This window comes from Peromyscus leucopus, chromosome 1, assembly GCF_004664715.2.
Source record: "Peromyscus leucopus breed LL Stock chromosome 1, UCI_PerLeu_2.1, whole genome shotgun sequence".
In the NCBI taxonomy this organism is placed as follows: domain Eukaryota; kingdom Metazoa; phylum Chordata; class Mammalia; order Rodentia; family Cricetidae; genus Peromyscus; species Peromyscus leucopus.
In genome coordinates this window covers 67287018-67304517 of record NC_051063.1, presented here as the reverse complement: position 1 = coordinate 67304517, position 17500 = coordinate 67287018, and the positions used below count along the sequence as shown (strand labels likewise).

Genomic DNA, 17500 nt, shown 5'->3' with positions numbered 1-17500 from the left:
GCAATTTGGGCCATCACTCATTAGTAATTTGATGATTAACGCCACCCAGGTCTGAGGAGTGCGGGAGAACACAAAAGGCCATAGCTTCCTAAGAGGAAGCTTGGGGCTGCCTTGGAAAGTGCTCTCCACAATAATTGGTCACCATTATCCTCGAGTGCTGAGCTGTCGGTGCGTCTTGTAAGCAACCCAGGACGCCTTGCACGTACACTCAATAATGCGCCCGAAAGTTGAGGACCACAATATGATTTGACATTCCATCATACATCCCGGAGACAAAGGTCCGCACAGGAATGTGAAGTAAGACATTTTCTTGTTAATAAAGCATTGATCCGATGTATTGATTTTACATGACATGGCTTTTGCTGGGATTTTGCCCTCTTTTTTCTTTGCAAATAGTAAAACCCTTCAAAATGCCTTGGTGTATGTGACATGGCAAAATTTCTAACTCTCTGTGATGTAAATTCTATATGTGTAAAACCACTTCATAATCAGACCATTAATCATCAGAAGCTGTCAGCATTGACTGGGGGGACAATTTGTCATGTCTCTGCCTCGGCACGGGCAAGGGTGTCAGGCAAAAATGCAGTTCGGGCATCAGGGAGGATGGGCTCCAGGCCCAGCAAACGACTCGGTCCAAAAAGGGTAAGATGAAGTATTATGTTTCTTGATCGGCGTGTTGGGGGCGGGGCGGGGAGGTGGCCCAGTGTGCATTCCTAGCATGTCAGGTTTCTCCTCTCTGCCAGCTAATCACCGTGACTGCTTGACTTAATGAATCGGCCAGATGAAAGGTGATCAGAAAAGATAGATGGGCAGCCATTATTGATTCCATGCAAATGCCCCTGACAGGTGATAGGCGCTTTAATGCAAGCTTTCAGAAGCTTTATGACTTGTGATAAGCATACACTCACTCCGGGAAAGTCATTCTCCAGTGTTACAGTCGAACTGATCTTCTTCTTCTTCTATGACCCAAAGTGTCAGATAAAGCAGTTTCACTAGGAGGGCCTCCTCTCTTGATTCAAACCAACAGGCATTAGCAGTGTGAATGAATACACCACCCAAGCAAGGAGGCTTGGCACATCAGGAAAGTTTAGGCAGGGTACAAAAGCGTGCCAGGGCCAGTCCCCGCCAGACTTGGTGAGCGGCACAGCAAGAGGCCTGGAGCTGCTGTTCCAACCAGAAGATGTCCCTCCCGCAGGGGCCTGGCTCTAGAACCTCAAATGTGTTTAGGTGGCAGAGTGGTTGGAACCTGTCTCCTCTTTGGTGGCAGGGGCATCAGCAGGCCTTCACAGTCCTGGGAGTTTCTGCTCTGGCGGTGGGTCCCACCATGTATCTCTGGGTCCCCTGGGTCATTGCCTGGTCCTGTGGAACACCTGCCCTGGCTGGCAACCCTCGGATCCTCAAGGAGCCCATCCCTACCCATGGCTGGTGAAGACTGGTTCAATCCTCACCAGGCAATTCTGCAACTGGAGGAGAAAAGCGCGAGACCTCTCCACACATCTAATAAACCCTCAGCGTGTCGAGTTTACAGCCTAGAGCCCAGCCGAGCCAGGGCAAGGCACTGGCACGTCCAGTCACAGAGCCCCGAGCCAGGCCAATCAATACCACTTTCCTGTTTTAGAACTGGGTAATTATGAGGGGGAGAGATTGCCTGACCTTTCACCTGCACTGCATTACTTTGCTGATATTAAGATAAATTGCCTGATTTTGGGTAAACATATGCTGCAATTCAAACTGTCAGCACTGGTTTGCTCAGGGATAATTTGTATTGATCTCTCCGCTTCTTCCCAATTTTGCTTACTGACCTCGTGGATAATTAGAGAAGGAGCCCTGGGTGAGCTCAAGTCGGGGATGAAGAAGAAATATGAAGAAGAATAAAGCAAATTTGTTTTATGTTAATATTTGTTGGCCCACCCCTCACATCTGTCAGCATCAGCAAAGCCATAAATTAATGCATTTGGTTCCCGAGCAATTTATTCCAAGGAATTATTTAGCAGCATGCTTAGTCTCCGAACATGTGTCACTGGGTTAAATTAATTTAAACTCTGCCTTAAACACAACAAAAACAAATGTTATTTTTCTGCTGAAGGGGAATAAAACAATAACCTTTATCAAAAAAAAAATGTATCTGGAAGCTAGCACCTTTCTGCATGGATTTCTGTCAACCTGTAAAAGAAGATGGGATTTCTACTAAATCCCCCCTCCGGAAGTAATTAGCACCCATTATTTGTCCTGAATTCAAATTTAGCTAAGATGGGCTGCTGCATGTAGGAGATGAATGTATGTGTGAAATTATATCGTTAAGATATGTCAGATTACAAGGCTGTTGTATCAAAAGTCATAAAACAAATCTCCCCTGTGAAATATCTCTTTATTAACTGTGCCATAAGATATTAACATTCCTCATTTAGTGGAGGGCCTTTTATCTGTTTCAAATACATTATTCGTCCTTTTGGAGATAAACTGTATTAATATCCATTTGAGTAGGCTACTGTGGCCTAATGCATAGTAATTTTTGTTGGAGAGCTTTTATTTTAGAATAAGAAAATTACACAGCAATAAAACCTGAATGAATCAGAAGCTAGAATGGCCGGGAATCACATTCCATGCCAAATGAGGCAAGCAATCAGGCAGCCTGTGAAAGGCCAGATATCCGGCTATCATATGCAGGCCAGTCTCCAGCGTGGGTCCTACAAATAGAGCCTGACATGGCCACATAGACTCGATTCCGCACGCTGGATAGCCTGCAGCTCGGGAAGGACGCATATTTAAATATATTTGAGTGTACTGGAGTTAATCTCGTTACTTTACATGCATTGAAGTCATAACAGAAGAAGCGTTCTAAATATTTAAGTCATGCCCGTGTACTGGGGGATTAATCATAGCGCAATTGATAAAATTTTAACGGTCTGTGATGTCGGTTCAAGTTGGGATTGCCAGAGCTAATGTGGCAGCCGAAAATGGCATCAGGCTTTGAGCTGCAGCTGGGGCCAGAGCGGCTCCAACTGGCCTGCCGCAATTAGAGATGTACCAATGGGCAGCAGCGCTGGGTTTTTCTTTCTTGTGACATCAGTCATTGGAGTTTGCAGTTTGATGGCTGAACTGTCTTTGTCAACCATCCCTGCTCAGGGGTTCTGTGCTCTTCTCCAACATCCCAAAATGTAAATGGCTTTCGTCAGACTTCAAAGGCTAATTCATTGGTGTGTAAACCCCATTCACTCATGAGAGTAAAGGGGTATGCTCCTGACCACGGATGACACACAGAAAACATTGCAGATCACAAACACTGATGTTTAGGGCTGGTATAGTTTCCCACAGAGAACAACTCCTGGAGATGAAACTAAGCCCCGCGTATTTTTGGAAGTTCACCTCATCCACCCACCCAAAATTAACTAAGCAGCTACTATGCTTTCAGGGCTCAGTGGTGCCTGCTTCCCAGTGGTGTAAAACCCACACTCAGGGGCAGCGGTCAAGAGCAGGAAATGTTGCTATGGACACCCTCCACCCAGTCCCGGGGGCTCCTTCCTGGTAGAAGTGGAAGGAGACACTGCATGAAGGAGGGGCCACAGTGACAAAGTGTAATTGTGACAACAACCTCCTGGCCACCTTCCCCCATTCCAGGGAGACCTGGCTCAGGCTGCCAGCCAGAGAGCAGTGGTCCGCCTTTAAGGACTGCTGGAGTAATTGCTCCTTCAGCACAGTTGTGTCTTTCAAACAGTGTCATTAAACACACGAGGGGGAGACTCCCAGGTAGGAAACAGCTGCTTTTAGCGCTGCCTCTCCAAGCCAGCATGCAGGTTGCGGTGCAGCAGAGTCTCCTGCCCAAAAACCCTGACTCCAACAATAACAACAGGAAGACATTCATTTGCTCCATTCCAGCTGCTGGCTGCAGCTATTAAGTGAGCCCCAGTTTCATTTCAATAATGATCGGCTTCCTGTAACTTCCCAATCATGCATTTGTCATAATGCAGTAATTTTCTTGCTACAAACAGATCCTCATAATGAGGCCGTTTTTCACATTAGCAACATAACTACATAATAAGAACATCTGTAGTTCCTTTTCCGAGGGACAAGAACGCGCTTCAATTAAGGCAATGGGTTTGTTAAATAAGATATAGTATATTTTACTAACAGGGATACCCAGACCCTGCCCCAACAGACTACAAGCCGTCAGTGTGCCTGAATGAACACAGGTTGTAATGTGTAAAAATTAAATAAAGTAAAATTAAATTGCTCAATACAAAGACATTCCTCTAGAGGGTGTTGGTGATTTTAGTGACAAAGTGCTATTTGCTGACAAGTAGTTTACACATTAACCAGCCGAATCCAAGGGGGAAAAATGCCAATAGCAATTATATCACCTTGAGGTTATTAAATGTCCCACTGATAAGTAACTAGGTGAGCTTGACCAGGTGATAAAGACTGCTGTGAGCAAACGATTGCCCCGTGAAGAATGCTTCTCTGCCCTGCTGTTTCTCCAGATAGCTTTTCTTTCAAAAATGACTGTATAAGAAGTTGCATTAAAAAATGTGTGGCTTCGGAAGTCAAAATTGATACTTAGCCCCCTCCCCGGATGTCCCCCCTTCCCGACTAGAGCCCTTTCATCATTCCACCTCAAAACACTACACTAAGTCCCCACATGCCTGGGTTTTTCTCTCCCCCTTTTTTAGGCTTTAAAATGATGCTAAGTTCTCCACTTTATCATCAACTGTCTCCTGCAAGCGCATTTCATCTATAAGAAATTCAGATGCTCGGGAAATTAAAATTTCAAAGATCTGCTGCAAAAAAAAAAAAATCAATGGAGCGAGATCAATGCTCATAGAAATTTCATGAACTTTGAACTGATCCGGGCATGATGATGAGGGGTGGCTGGAGTCGCAAGCAGCTGACGGCTCCTAGTGTGGATGAGAAGCAGCCGGGCAGCAGGGAGGAGGGCCATGGTTTACATGGGTTTTTGCTTTCATATTTTGTTGAACAAAAAATTTTAATTTTTAGTCCATTTCAGTAACAAGCAGGAATGGGGGGAAACCTGACTTCCCAACCCAACGTGTGAATCTCCCCGCTTAAGAACACCTAATGCTTTGCACACTAACGCGGCCACAAAATGAAATCGGTTCCCTTTGCAGCCGATTGCAGGTGCAAATTAATATTGTAAAATGAAGATCAATACATGGACAGGGCCAAATCAATAGTGGCTAAATTATTGCTGCATTTTCCTCCTCATTCAAGATGAGTTGTGTTTTCCTCTCAAAGTCAATACTTCGCAGCTTTTCTCATTAATTTCTCAATAAATTTGGCAATGAATTTCAATCACAGAACTCGGCAGGGTGAGCCAGACATTGTGGTGTGCATGGGAAACACAAAGACCACGCGGTTCCTGCATCACTCACTGGGGTGCTGGCCTGGCCAAGGGACAAACAGAGAAGACATAAGGTTACCCTTCTGTGCCTGGAGGCCAACCCCAAATTTGAAGTCTCCCTTGAGTGGCTTCTATTTGGCTGGTATCTGCTCTGGTCCATTGTGGGGGGTGCATTCCAAATGCCAGGCCCACCTATGGTCAGCCTCAGTTTCCCACCAGTTCCTACAGAACCTATCATGTTTCATCCGCATGTCTTCTTGGAATAAGAAAAGCTCCACAGTTGACTTCTAATTGGAATCTGGAGCCTCCCTGCTCACACAGGGAATACTGTTCTGGTATTCATACGGGCAGCCCAACCGGGCCTCCTGTACAGGGACCCGCTTCCATTCACCACTGCCTGGCAGCGGATGGCAGCATTGTGATGTGACACCAATAGCAGAAAAGGGGGCAGCCCACCTTCCTTGTTACCAAAATAATACCCTTGCTGACAACTATTGGACGGCATTCAAACACTTTTGTTTACATACCTCAAAGAATGCATGGGATTGTGGCGTGCATAGGCATGGGGGAACTCCACCAACCAAGCCCAGCCCTGCAGAGAAAGAAAACCCAGGCCCTGGAGCCCAAGCTCTCGTCACCACACATGCCCATCTCAGGCTACTACAGCACAGATACACACCAGACAAAGATCTAAGAGCTGCCTATCCCTGGTGTACCATTTTACTCCCCGAGGCTGTCCTGGCAATTTCCCCAACTCTCCAGGTCGAGAAGTGTGTCTGAAAGGGAGACACCAACGAGTGAGAACCACTCTCAACATCATGCAACCACCACAAGCTCCCACGCGTCACCCCCTGCTTCAGGAAAGCAAGTTCCCTGTGTGCTCATCCTCTCAAAGATTACATAAGAGGAGGAGGGAGGTCCTAAAAGCCAAGCAGAAAATGCACTCTGTGGAGAGCCAGTGGCAATGGATAGACACACTTAAAACCTGCAGAAAAATCTCTATACAGAGGGAAGTTGCAGAGCAAGCTCAGGGAGCCAGCTCTCCCAGACTGTAGGTTCTCGGGCCATGACTTAAAACAAAGGTCCCTCCTGGGAACGGAGTGGCCCTGCTCTGTGGTCATCTGCAAACCCCTACTTCTTAAAAAGTGTAAGGAGGACCATTCAAGGTAACCCTATGTCGCATGCCTGCCTTGTTCAGAGCAGGGCACATAGCTGGTGCTTAAAGGTACTAAGGTATGGTGGCTAGGCTTCCCGAAGACACCAACCTACATGATAAAGCTATGAAGCACCTCCAATTTTGAGGCACAAAATGAACATCCTCTTTGTCTTATATTCATGTAGCCTTCTCCCTAATATCTACACACCCATCAACCTATAAACATATAAGCAGATGTGGTACATCTATACAATGGGATATACTCAGACATGTAAGGAACTGTCACCCTGACACATGCCACAGTGCAGCCTGAGAATATCGTATGCTAAGTCAAAGAAGCCAGCCCCAAAGGCCACAGACTGTAGGATCTGCTTTTGAGAAATAACCAGTACAGGCAAATCTACAGGGGCAAGGATTAGACCAGTAACTGCCAAAGCCAAGGACTGGAGGAAGAAATGCGAATGTAGAACAGAGTGACAGTCTGTGCTGGATAAAATCATTGGGTTAGACTGAGGGTTGTATAACACTGTGTGTATAAAGAACCTTTTGCTCGTAGGTTCTCGGCTTCTGCTGACTGTCTTGGTAGGTAAACTACACCCAAAGAATCATCAAAGCAGATGTGAGGTCTCTAGTATCGGCAACCACGTGCTGGTCATGGCACTATTCACATTAGCCAAGATACAGGACCAGCCCAGATGTCCGTCAGCAGAAGAGGTAAGGAAGAAGCATAGACACATTATGGAGTCTTACACATGAAAAACACAAAACAAAACCCACAGAAATCATAGATCTTCAGGAAAATGGTTGGATCTGGAGATCACCATTATGTTAAGTGCAATAAGCCAGACCCAGATGAATGTTGAATATTTTTCCTCGTAGGCAAAATTTAGAATTTTTTTTTAAGTAGAAGGGAGACTCTGAGGGGGTAGGAAGGGTCCAAAGGGAAGAAGAGAGGAACAGGAGGTGGCGATATGGAGGAGAGAAAAATAAAACAACTCATGTTACAAAAATGTGAAAATGGCGTAATGGAACCCATCAGCTCACACACTAACTGGAGGTGGGGGGAAAAGTAGTAAAGGCTTTAATCCGGTACACCTGTGCTGAGGAAATGTCCTTCTGCATGCTACCTGGCAGACAATACAGGTGCTCCTCGAGATGGCAGGAACCCATGCTGACCGAGGAAGGTAGGGCCCAGCTTTGGGCTGAGGCACTCCCAATTAGCATTTCCCAACATGGTCTACCTTTCAGTCTTCCCAGCGGCATCTTAACTGTGGGTCTTTTAGGCTGAGTACAGAAGGAGAGACCTATCTGGAGACAAAGCCTTACAGACATGGCCAGGATTAACCCAAGCGCTGGAACACTGTACTCTCTGCCTGTACCATACAATGTAGTCCTGATGGCCGGATGTGGTGGTACAAGCCTGTGATCCCAGCTCTCAGGAGGTAGAGGCAGGAGGATCAGGCACTCAAAGACAACCTGGGCTACATGGTGAGATTTAAAAAAAACAAAACAAAACAAAAAAAAAAAAAAAAAAAAAACCATGAAAATAGGAGGGGTCTGGTTGAGAAGAAAATGGCTTTCAGTTGGAGGCGGGAACAGGAAAAGTAAATAGAGTGTGAAAATGACCAAAAGGATATAATATACAAGATGAAATTGTCAAAAAAAATTAGAAGGGGGAGGGAAGAAGGAAGGAAGGGACGGAAGGAGGAAGGAGGAGGGGGAGAGGGAGCAGGAGGGTCAGTCGGCCAAGCTCTGCTTTCATACATGTTGGAGATCACAAGTTGTCTTGTGACTTGAGGAGGCAGGTCCTCACCTATGCTCTTCATAGCTTCTCATGCCCTCCACTTTCTCCCTGGCCACCCAAGAGGGGGATCACATTCTTCTCAGAAATCCTTCACACCCGTACTGAGCACCTGTGGTACAACCTCCAGAGCCATTTCCAGAGAAAATCCCACAGCTCTGCCACCTACAAGTTCTCAGAGAGCCATATCTACCCCCTGAACACAGGGCCTGAGAGAACTGTTTGCATTAAGGCTGCTTTTATTAACTGCTCTCGACACCTGTTTCTTTCCCACAAGAGTCAGTGGGGTTGTAGCAACGTTCACACTGGATGTCTGTCACGGGCCATGTAGATCCCAGGCAGGCTTCCAGGATGAAGACAAGAATGACTGCCCTTGGCAAGAACTCACTGCTGAGCAGTCAAGATGTGTTTCCCCCTCACGGAGATACCCCCATCCTTGAGCACCTAAAGAGCTACTGATTTCATTTCCCAAAAGTCAGCCACGGTGCCCTACTGAGACCCCAGCCTAGATAGGCACGAGATAAACATGGACCCCAGAAGGCAAATCTCTGTGCTTCACCACCACACTGTGTTTAAAACTGAGACACTGTGCTCCCCTTGGTGGCCATCCCAATCATCTGGCTTTCCCAACTGAGGGAGAAGGTCCATCATCCACGGGTGGATGTGGGACCCGGTTTCTCTAATAATGCCATGACAAAGACCTAAAGAGAACCTGGGGTCCTGTTCAAAGCAGAATGCCAGCATTGTGGGCACAGAGTTTCCAGAAGGCTGGAAGCCTTGTGAGGCTGTGGCCTCTGTTAGCTACAAGCTAGTCTCACTAACAAGAAGCAAGCTAAGTTCACTTGGGGAGTGACTGCTGTTTCCACCCACAGGAAGCACATAAGGAAATTCTTCAGTCTTTGGCTTAGGATATACCACAGCTGGATGACAAGGACACACACAGCAGCCACCTGCCACAGCCATGAACACACTACAGGAGCCTGGACCCTTGATGTGTGTGCCCCTGAGTGCTAACAGGCTTAAGCTTCTGTGAAGGATTCTGTGTTGGGAGTACCGCCATCAAAGGAAAAACACTGAGGGGTAAGTGATGAATGGCTATTACTCACACATCGGGGTGTCTACACTGACATGGAGCCAAGATGTTGGCCAGGACCAAGGAACAAAGGCCAAGGCACTTCTCCACCCCATGGAGGCCAAAGGAGAGATGCCAATCAGAGATAAAGGGGAGGAGGTGAAAAGATGGAAGCAGAAGCCCCAAATCTAACCCATCGCCTTCCAGACTTGCAACTTCTCTGTGGCCACAGGATGCCTAGAGGGGCAGACCTGGGCCTCCGAAAGCTCAGAGATCTCAGGGTTCCCTTTCTGCCTAGAAATAGGGTTCTCACATGTAGAAGAATAAGAAGAGATGTTTCAGGAAAAACTGTGTGGACTAGAGAGAAAGAAAATGGGCTCAGCATAATGTTGTGTCTTTATAACAAAAACAAAATAAAAACTGTCCTCTGAACCTAAGGTATACCAAGATCTGTGGTGGCTCCTGGTCGCCATGGAGTTGGTGTTTCAAACTGCCACAGGGTCCCTACTGCACCTTCACCAGATCTGCACCACTCCATCAGCCCGTGCCTGCAAAACCAAATTATCCCATCTGCTCATCGGGGCACCAGGAAACTTTGTAGTTATCCAGAGCCAACAATCCGCATCACAGACTTCCATTTTGTTTGTTGAGTTAAAAATCACCCAAAGGGCCGGGCGGTGGTGGCGCACGCCTTTAATCCCAGCACTCGGGAGGCAGAGGCAGGTGGATCTCTGTGAGTCCAGGCTCCTTTAGTGTGTTCACGGCTGTGGCAGGTAGCTGCTGTGTGCGCCCTTGTCATCCAGCTGTGGTATATCCTAAGCCAAAGACTGCTCCACCCCCTACCACTACCACCCCCAGTGTCTTTTTCCAAGGGTGTTTTCAGACATGGATCTTTCCCAGCCAGAACTGGAAAAAACAAAAAACAAAAAACCTCCCCTACACAGCACTTCCAGGGATGGAGGTTAAGAAACAGGGACCCTGCCATGTCAAAGAAGAAGAGTCAGGCCTGTCTCAACTATCCACATCTTGCCTATCCTAAGTGAAGCCAATGACCCTTTTGTCCTTTGGGTAAGACGAATGGCCGTCTCCTGGAAGCCACGTCTTGTCAAGTGGGCTGCGAAGTCAATACCTTCACCTTGGTATGGAAACTTTGTGATTTATCAGTCCGTCTCCCCTCTTGGGTTCACGCAGCCCCAACATACACAGCCAATCGGGCACATGGAGCAGACCTGGTCACAGCCAGTTGGAAAGCAACCAAAGCCCCTGTGATGACAGACAAATGTGTCTTCTTAGCAACAGCCCAAAAGCACTTGACTTGTACTAATAACAAAAAGGCCACGCTGGTCACCGTGGGTCTAAAGACGAAGCACCCTGTCACCAGCCTGGTTGGGAAATTAGCAAATAATGTTCTTTTCCTTGATAAATGGGTGACAGCTCCGTCTCACCAATCATTTTTAACATTTTGATGCATGCCTATGATCCCACTGGAGGGGCAGAAAAGTTTACTGGCCCTCAATTTTCACATGATGAATGGAACTCTCTAAATGTGCGATTTCTGTATGAGGTATAGTTCATTTTAAGCAATTCTGGTAAATGGGTGTCACTGATTAGGACAAATTGTCTACTTGTGCTGTGCCTCATTCTCCTGCCCTCCTTCGAGACAGGAAAGAGGAGACCGCAGGGACAGGGGGCCTTCACACAACCCTCTTTAAAGGGGTACGTTCTCCAGCCGTACCCCCAGCACCCACTGGGCACGCAGCAGTTTCGCTGATTGTGGCTCAGGCAGTGCCGTGTGCTACCCCAGGGAGGTCACCAGGTGAATGCTACCTCCTAGCCTGAGGCTCTACCTAGGGGACTCAGCCACAGCCTTCAGTCCTCACTCCCAGGGGAAGGGGCTGAGGCAGGGACGCTTACCAGCTAGTTCTTGTAAGAAAACAAAACAAAACAAAAAAAAAACCACCACCCTCTGCCATCCACGCCAACATGTGACAAAAAGCGAGAGGGGATGAGGAAGATGCTGTCGTTTGAGTCATGGACTAGCTGGATGAAGCTTCAAATCTGGGAGCCGAAAGATGGCCTGGGCTGCCAGCACAGCCCCATGCTGCCCTAGAAGATTAGTAACTCGACTTAAGAGCCATTGTATCCAAGGCTGTCCATTACCGGGGGATGACCAGGTGTAAAGGGAACACAGACTGTCTGAAACACCCGAGAACTGGTGGCTGTGAATCACCATCAGGGGTAAGAGGTATGATCACATCATACCCACGGAAGACAGGAAGGGGAAGTCTCGTGCCGTTGGCTGCCTTGGCAGGGGAGGATGGGATCGTTGATGACTTTGTGTCAAGATCCCCACATTCTAAGAGCCAGCAGGACAGTATGTGTCCCTGGATTGTACACACTGGTGGCTCAGAGCTTAGGGCTGGAACCATTGGGTAGTTCGTGTTTAACATCCGGTTTAGCAAAGTGCGAAGGACAGGAATTGTGGGCGGCAATTTAAAATCATTTGTTCTACAGACACAAGTCATTTATCAGTGGGACCACAGGCCTGGGAGAGAGGAGAGTAGAGCTGGCTAGCTGTGGCGTAGGGTGTTAGGGTTCCATTTTGTGGACAGAACCACGTCTCAATATTCACGAGCAACCTTCCCACGGGCCAGAAACACAAGGGCTTTCCCAGGTAAGGGGAAACCCATGGAAGGTGGAAGCCAGCCAGGAGACTCAGCGGGAAACTGTCTCCAGACAGGTGCAGTACAGAACCGACATCCCTCAATATGGAGCTCGTTTCCAGGCACAACCTGACCTCTGTATAAAAAGACAAGCCGAGAAACCATCTGAGAAAGAACACAAATGGCTTGCAACAACTGGCTGAGGGATGGTTTCCCAAGCCTAACGTCAAATGCACACACGCGTCTTTATGGAAATGTTCCCATCCAATGACCGCATCACAGACCTGGGGCCCTTCCAGGTATCCGCCGCACGTCCACTTTAGTTGCGTCCACACCGCCTGCCAACATCTTGTTGAGTGACTGGGCTCAGTCTGTTACTGGCGACATGTTGACTCCCAGTAATTTGTGATAATTTCGTTAATTGAGCAAAAAAGAATTCTCTAAAATGAGGGTGGGTCAATCAAACTTCAGGGCAAGAGGTCAACAGAAAAAGCCCCCAAGTCCCATTCCTGGAGTCTCGTGAACTAGGCTTAAACCCAAGCCACACCAGCAGCCTCCCATCTTTTGTTAATCAGGAAATATTCTGCCAAATGTCCATTTTAAGGAAACACACACACACACACACACACACACACACACACACACACCACTTGAAAACAGATCTGCAAAAGGAGTTTTCATGAGAACATAATCTCAATTAGAAGCATACAAATTCCAAAGCCAGCTTAATCAGGTAATGCCATAATGTTTCTATTCTAATTAAAAAATAATTTCTTTTATTACTCTTAACAATTTGGTGTGTTTGTACCAGTAAAATTATAAAAGCGAAAGCTGCTTGATTTTCCTGTATGGTGAGTTCCTCAGGTAGGCGATTCCAGGACTGTTTTAATTATTATTAAACAAGTCAATGGTATGCTATTAGACAAATATTAAAACAAGCATTGCACTTGGTTATTAATTTGAACTATTCGCTTTTAAATGCAGCAAATATCTCATTAATTTAATTTTAGGTGCCCACCAGTTTATATTGCATTTTACAGTCTAAAGGCAATTTACTATTAACTGGCAATTACATACACAGTGATTGTTAATTCTGCTCCTAAGTGCTAGCCGCTTGAAAATTGTTCTCTCTCTCTAATTTCTGACCTTCTTACAGCAGGGGTGAGGCTCGCTGGGAATACAGAGGACTCCTATGGAAGAGCTGGACATGTCGTTTGTGGCTCATTCTTTTAATTCACCGTGCTAATCAACTGAACCGCCACAGCCTCCCAAGGTAATTGTGACTTGAGAGGGACTGGGAACAGCAGCCAAGGGGCTGGATGGATAGGGCCTGGCCAGCCTTCCCCTTCCGGGGGCAGAGGCTGAGCACGACCACTCTGGGTTGACTAATAGGGTCTGGTTTTGAAAAATCTGGTGTTTCTCAGGTCACTGTAAACAGCTCATTTAGACCTCTGCCAAGTCCCTCCCAGGCTCTGGCAGGCTGGTGGCAGCCCCTCCTCCAAGCCCAGGTTCATTATCCAGTGGCCCTGCGGCCCCACAGCTGGCCTCATGCCGGGAAGGTTAAATGTGAAGGTGTCCCAGCAGCCTCCGGGGCCTGGGCACACTGATGGGAACCAGATGCCCAGGGGACGGCGCCCATGTTGTGACATCCAAAGGGGCTGGCTCAGTTTTCATTGGGGAGAATGAGTCCCTGTGATTACCTCATTGTCCCCATCAATTTCAGGGCAATGCAAATCAGACAGAAGCTTCCAGGCCAGACAGGTTATGACCTCACCTTTCCTTAGCTCCCTGAGAATATAGAGTCCTCTATCCCTTACACACACATATGTGAATATGTGAAATGTATATTCCCGGTAATGATCCCAGACACACACACACACACACACACACACACACACACACACACACACACACACACACACACATGCTAGTAAGAAGGACTGAGTTTGAGTTTACATAGCCTCGCAGCAAACACCCACACATGGGGAAGCAGGAAACTCTCAACCCCGGGCCAGCAGGACCTGAGTTTTGGGGGCTAACGAGTCCAATCAGCTTGAAAGTAGATGCAGCCATGCAAAATGGACAGTGAGTCTGTAGAAAGACTTGTGTGGCTCTAACAAGCTCGGGAGATACCGCTTTCCTTTGGGGACAATGGACACTGGTCAAGGAGGGCATTCCACCTGGCCAGAGAGCAAGGAGCTTCAGAGAGTGGCCTTCCCTGCTCACCCAGGAGAGCTGGTACCTGGGGCTGCTACCACATGACCCCTGCCGGCCAATGACAAGCAGCTCCTCCTACCCTACACACCTGCATTTATTCACAAGTGATCAAACCAGGACCCATCTGCAGGCAAAGGAGGGAAAGCAGGACCGGGACCTCTCTTGCCATCAAAATGCTAGTAAGGAAAGGTCCCCACTTCTAAAAGCAGCCATCTTCAACACTCAAACAAAAAGTCCAAGGATACAAAGACTTGGGGAAGGATTTGCCTAGTGCAGCTCCCAAATAATGCAGTAGGACCTCATAACAATCTAACTTGAGAACAAGGAAGACACGCTCCAGAGGACCAGGCCCGGCTTGCCAACTGTGGGCACAGGCTCACTTGGGTGCTACCAGCCAAGCCAGGCCACATGAGCAGCATAGGAACTTGCTCGGTCCACCCAGCCCTGACATGTCTCCCACAGCTTGGTGTCAGTATAAGAGCAAGTACACATCATGTCTGCTTCCAACGGACTCGAGACATGAACAGGTTCCCGTGGACCTTCGCAGAAGTCCAAAATGTCAGTAGCTCTCCACAGCCGGTACTATTTATTAAGTGTCCTCTGTGTGTCAGACACTTGAAGTTATCCTGGATCCTTGCCAAAACCCCATGAGGAAGAGAGGAGAGAAAACTGAACTCGGAGGAGTTCAAATCCACAGCCAGCACCCTGGAGCACAGAGCTGTCCAGGCAAATATCCTGGGTCTTTGCATGGGGCCTGCTGCCTCTATAGCCTGAAGTTCCTGGCTAGAGACTCAGACATGTGTGGTACCCACGCCAACAGCTGCCTCGAGGAGGTTTATTGAATGTGAGTGTGGGGACGGGGGGCTGTAGTTCGTTCATACACATGACCCCAAGACAAAGATGCTGGGGATACCCAACCAGGCCTGAGATAGGATTCCAACTTTTCACCTCCCCAGGAACTGGACATCCAGTGTGAGTGTCCTTTGCTGAACAGCAGAGGCAATTATTTGAAGGAGTATGTAGATGTCCCTGAATTGACTATGGGTTAATATTTAATATTGTAAGTTGAAAATATCTTAAGTTGAATGTGAATTCAAGACATCTAATGCACTGAACATCATTGCTGAGCACAGCCTACCTTAACTATGTCCAGAGCACTTGCAAAAACTATCCAGTGTGAAGCCCATTTGATAATACAGTGTAGTTTACTGAACACTATACTGAAAATAAAAAAAGTCCATACTGGTGATGATGAGGTGGGCACATCTTCCTACCACCAGAAAAGCCAGAAATAAGCAGAAGTATTGGAATTTGGGAGACCACCTGCACACAGTTTTTAAAAGATGTCCTAATTTTTATCATTTTGTTTTGACATACTTTTACTTTTAATGCACTGGGGGCTTCAGAATCTAGAGGAACTGTTCTCTCTCGACCTCTAGACTTTACAGGAGGCCAAGAATATCCAGATCCCAAAGTGGATGGGCACATCAACTTTTTGCTATGCCCACTCCCCTGTATCCTTCAATTCTAAGAGTCCTGATGTCCCACATTGGCCAGTTAGGGGTGCTGGGCTGTTAGGAGCTGGATGTCTCTAGGGTAAGGACCCAAGCCCAGCCTTGGGTGGCAGCAGGCCTATTGAGGAGCATGGAGTCTGTATGTTGCCACTCTGCTCCTTCAGGACTTCCTAAAAAAGGAAAGAAGTTTTCATTCCCACGATCTCCAGGAACCTCAATGTGGAAGGAAGGGCCCCAGAACCCTCCATGTAACCTGTCTGCTGGACAGAATAGAGGGAAGCACCCAGTGGGTGCTCAGTCCCAGGGATACCAGCTCAGTGGGATACCAGCTCAGCCCCAGGGCACCTACAGGTGGTAAAAGAGTGGTCAAGCCCAGGGCTCCAAGCCCTGCAATGTGGAAGTCACCCAGTCCCTGCACATCCACAAATAATCAACTAGCGCCCATCCCTTCCACCTCCGCTGGGCTTCGGCAGGTGTTGTTCTGCATCAAAATCATTCCTCAGGCCTTATAGCTTGGGGAACTGACTGAGGGTAAGAGCCAAAATGCAGACATGCCTGTCTTAAGCGGAAGTTAATTTGTGGCATTTCTCCATGGCAATCTCAAGCAAATCATGTCAATCAAGAACTTGTGTGGGCAAAGCAGCATGTAAACACCTCTGATACACCACTTATGGGGAGTCACACAGGCCACCCATCCTATCCACCAGGGCTTAGGCTACATACTTACTACATAAATAATACTCTCCAGAACGTAGATCCCCTGTAAGCAACAGCACCCTGCAGGGGCTAAGATCCCAGGCTCCAGCAAAGAGATCTGGCTTCCACTGGAAGCTTAGGTATGTGACAAGCTATGACTTCCCCTTCCCAGTCACAGCTGAAAAGCAGTGATGAGCCTGATTGACAAGTGGGGGGAGAGGGGGACGGGCACAAGGCCTTGCATGCAGCCAGGCATGAGGCAGCCACTCTCAGGGAAGCTGGAAGCTGCTGCAGTTACCAATAACTCTCCCTCCGTGCACCACTTTGCTCTGTCGGTGAGAGGCAGAGGCCTTCAGATGGGAGGAAATTCCAAGGTCACAGTGCTGCATCTGTCAGGCCACCGTACGCTGTCTCAGAACCAGGTGGAAACGTGCACCTGATAAAACTCAACAGCCTGCCATGCCTCACTTGAACCTCCCTGTGGGGCCCCTGGACACCCACCCCCACGAGGCTCCCACTGAGAAGGAGCACCCACCACTGCCCCACAGAGGCCGGGGCTGCGTACTCACCAGTGTAGACAAAGCGCCCAGGAGCACCTTTGCAGAACTGCTTAGACTTGTAGGAGAGGGTGACTTCAACAACTCCGGGGATGTGCCGCGGCGGTGTCTGCACTCGGATGGCGTGGGGGGTTATCAGCTACAGAAACCACACATGAACAAGCGCTCAGCGGTGCAGGCCCTGAGAGGCGGACACTTGCCAGTTGGATATAATTACAAAATGAGCACAAATTGGACCATCGTCTCGGAATGCTCCCTCCTGTCACCCAGAGACTCTGGGCCTATGGTTCTTTAAGGAAAAGATCAGCAAATGTTCCAGGGTTTTAGTTTGCAGGAAAGGCCACAGGGCATCATTCATATGAAAATCGCCACCATATGTCTCCTTAAACCTGCTTCTAGTAATTCTAGAACTAATTGTTCCAGGGTACTGGGGGACCGCCTATGGCAGGTTTTAAACCCAAGGGTTGT

General features: G+C 47.9%; 1 protein-coding gene across 10 annotated transcripts in view; it reads right to left on the bottom strand.

The window, feature by feature from the left end:
- Ebf3 (EBF transcription factor 3) overlaps positions 1–17500 on the bottom strand; it is a 119949-nt gene that overhangs the window by 13566 nt on the left and 88883 nt on the right. For all 10 annotated transcript variants that reach the window (XM_028869114.1, XM_028869128.1, XM_037209571.1 and 7 more), the window contains exon 10: positions 17045–17171. In XM_028869114.1, the coding sequence (XP_028724947.1) occupies positions 17045–17171 (127 nt within the window). The remainder of the gene's footprint in view (positions 1–17044; positions 17172–17500) is intronic.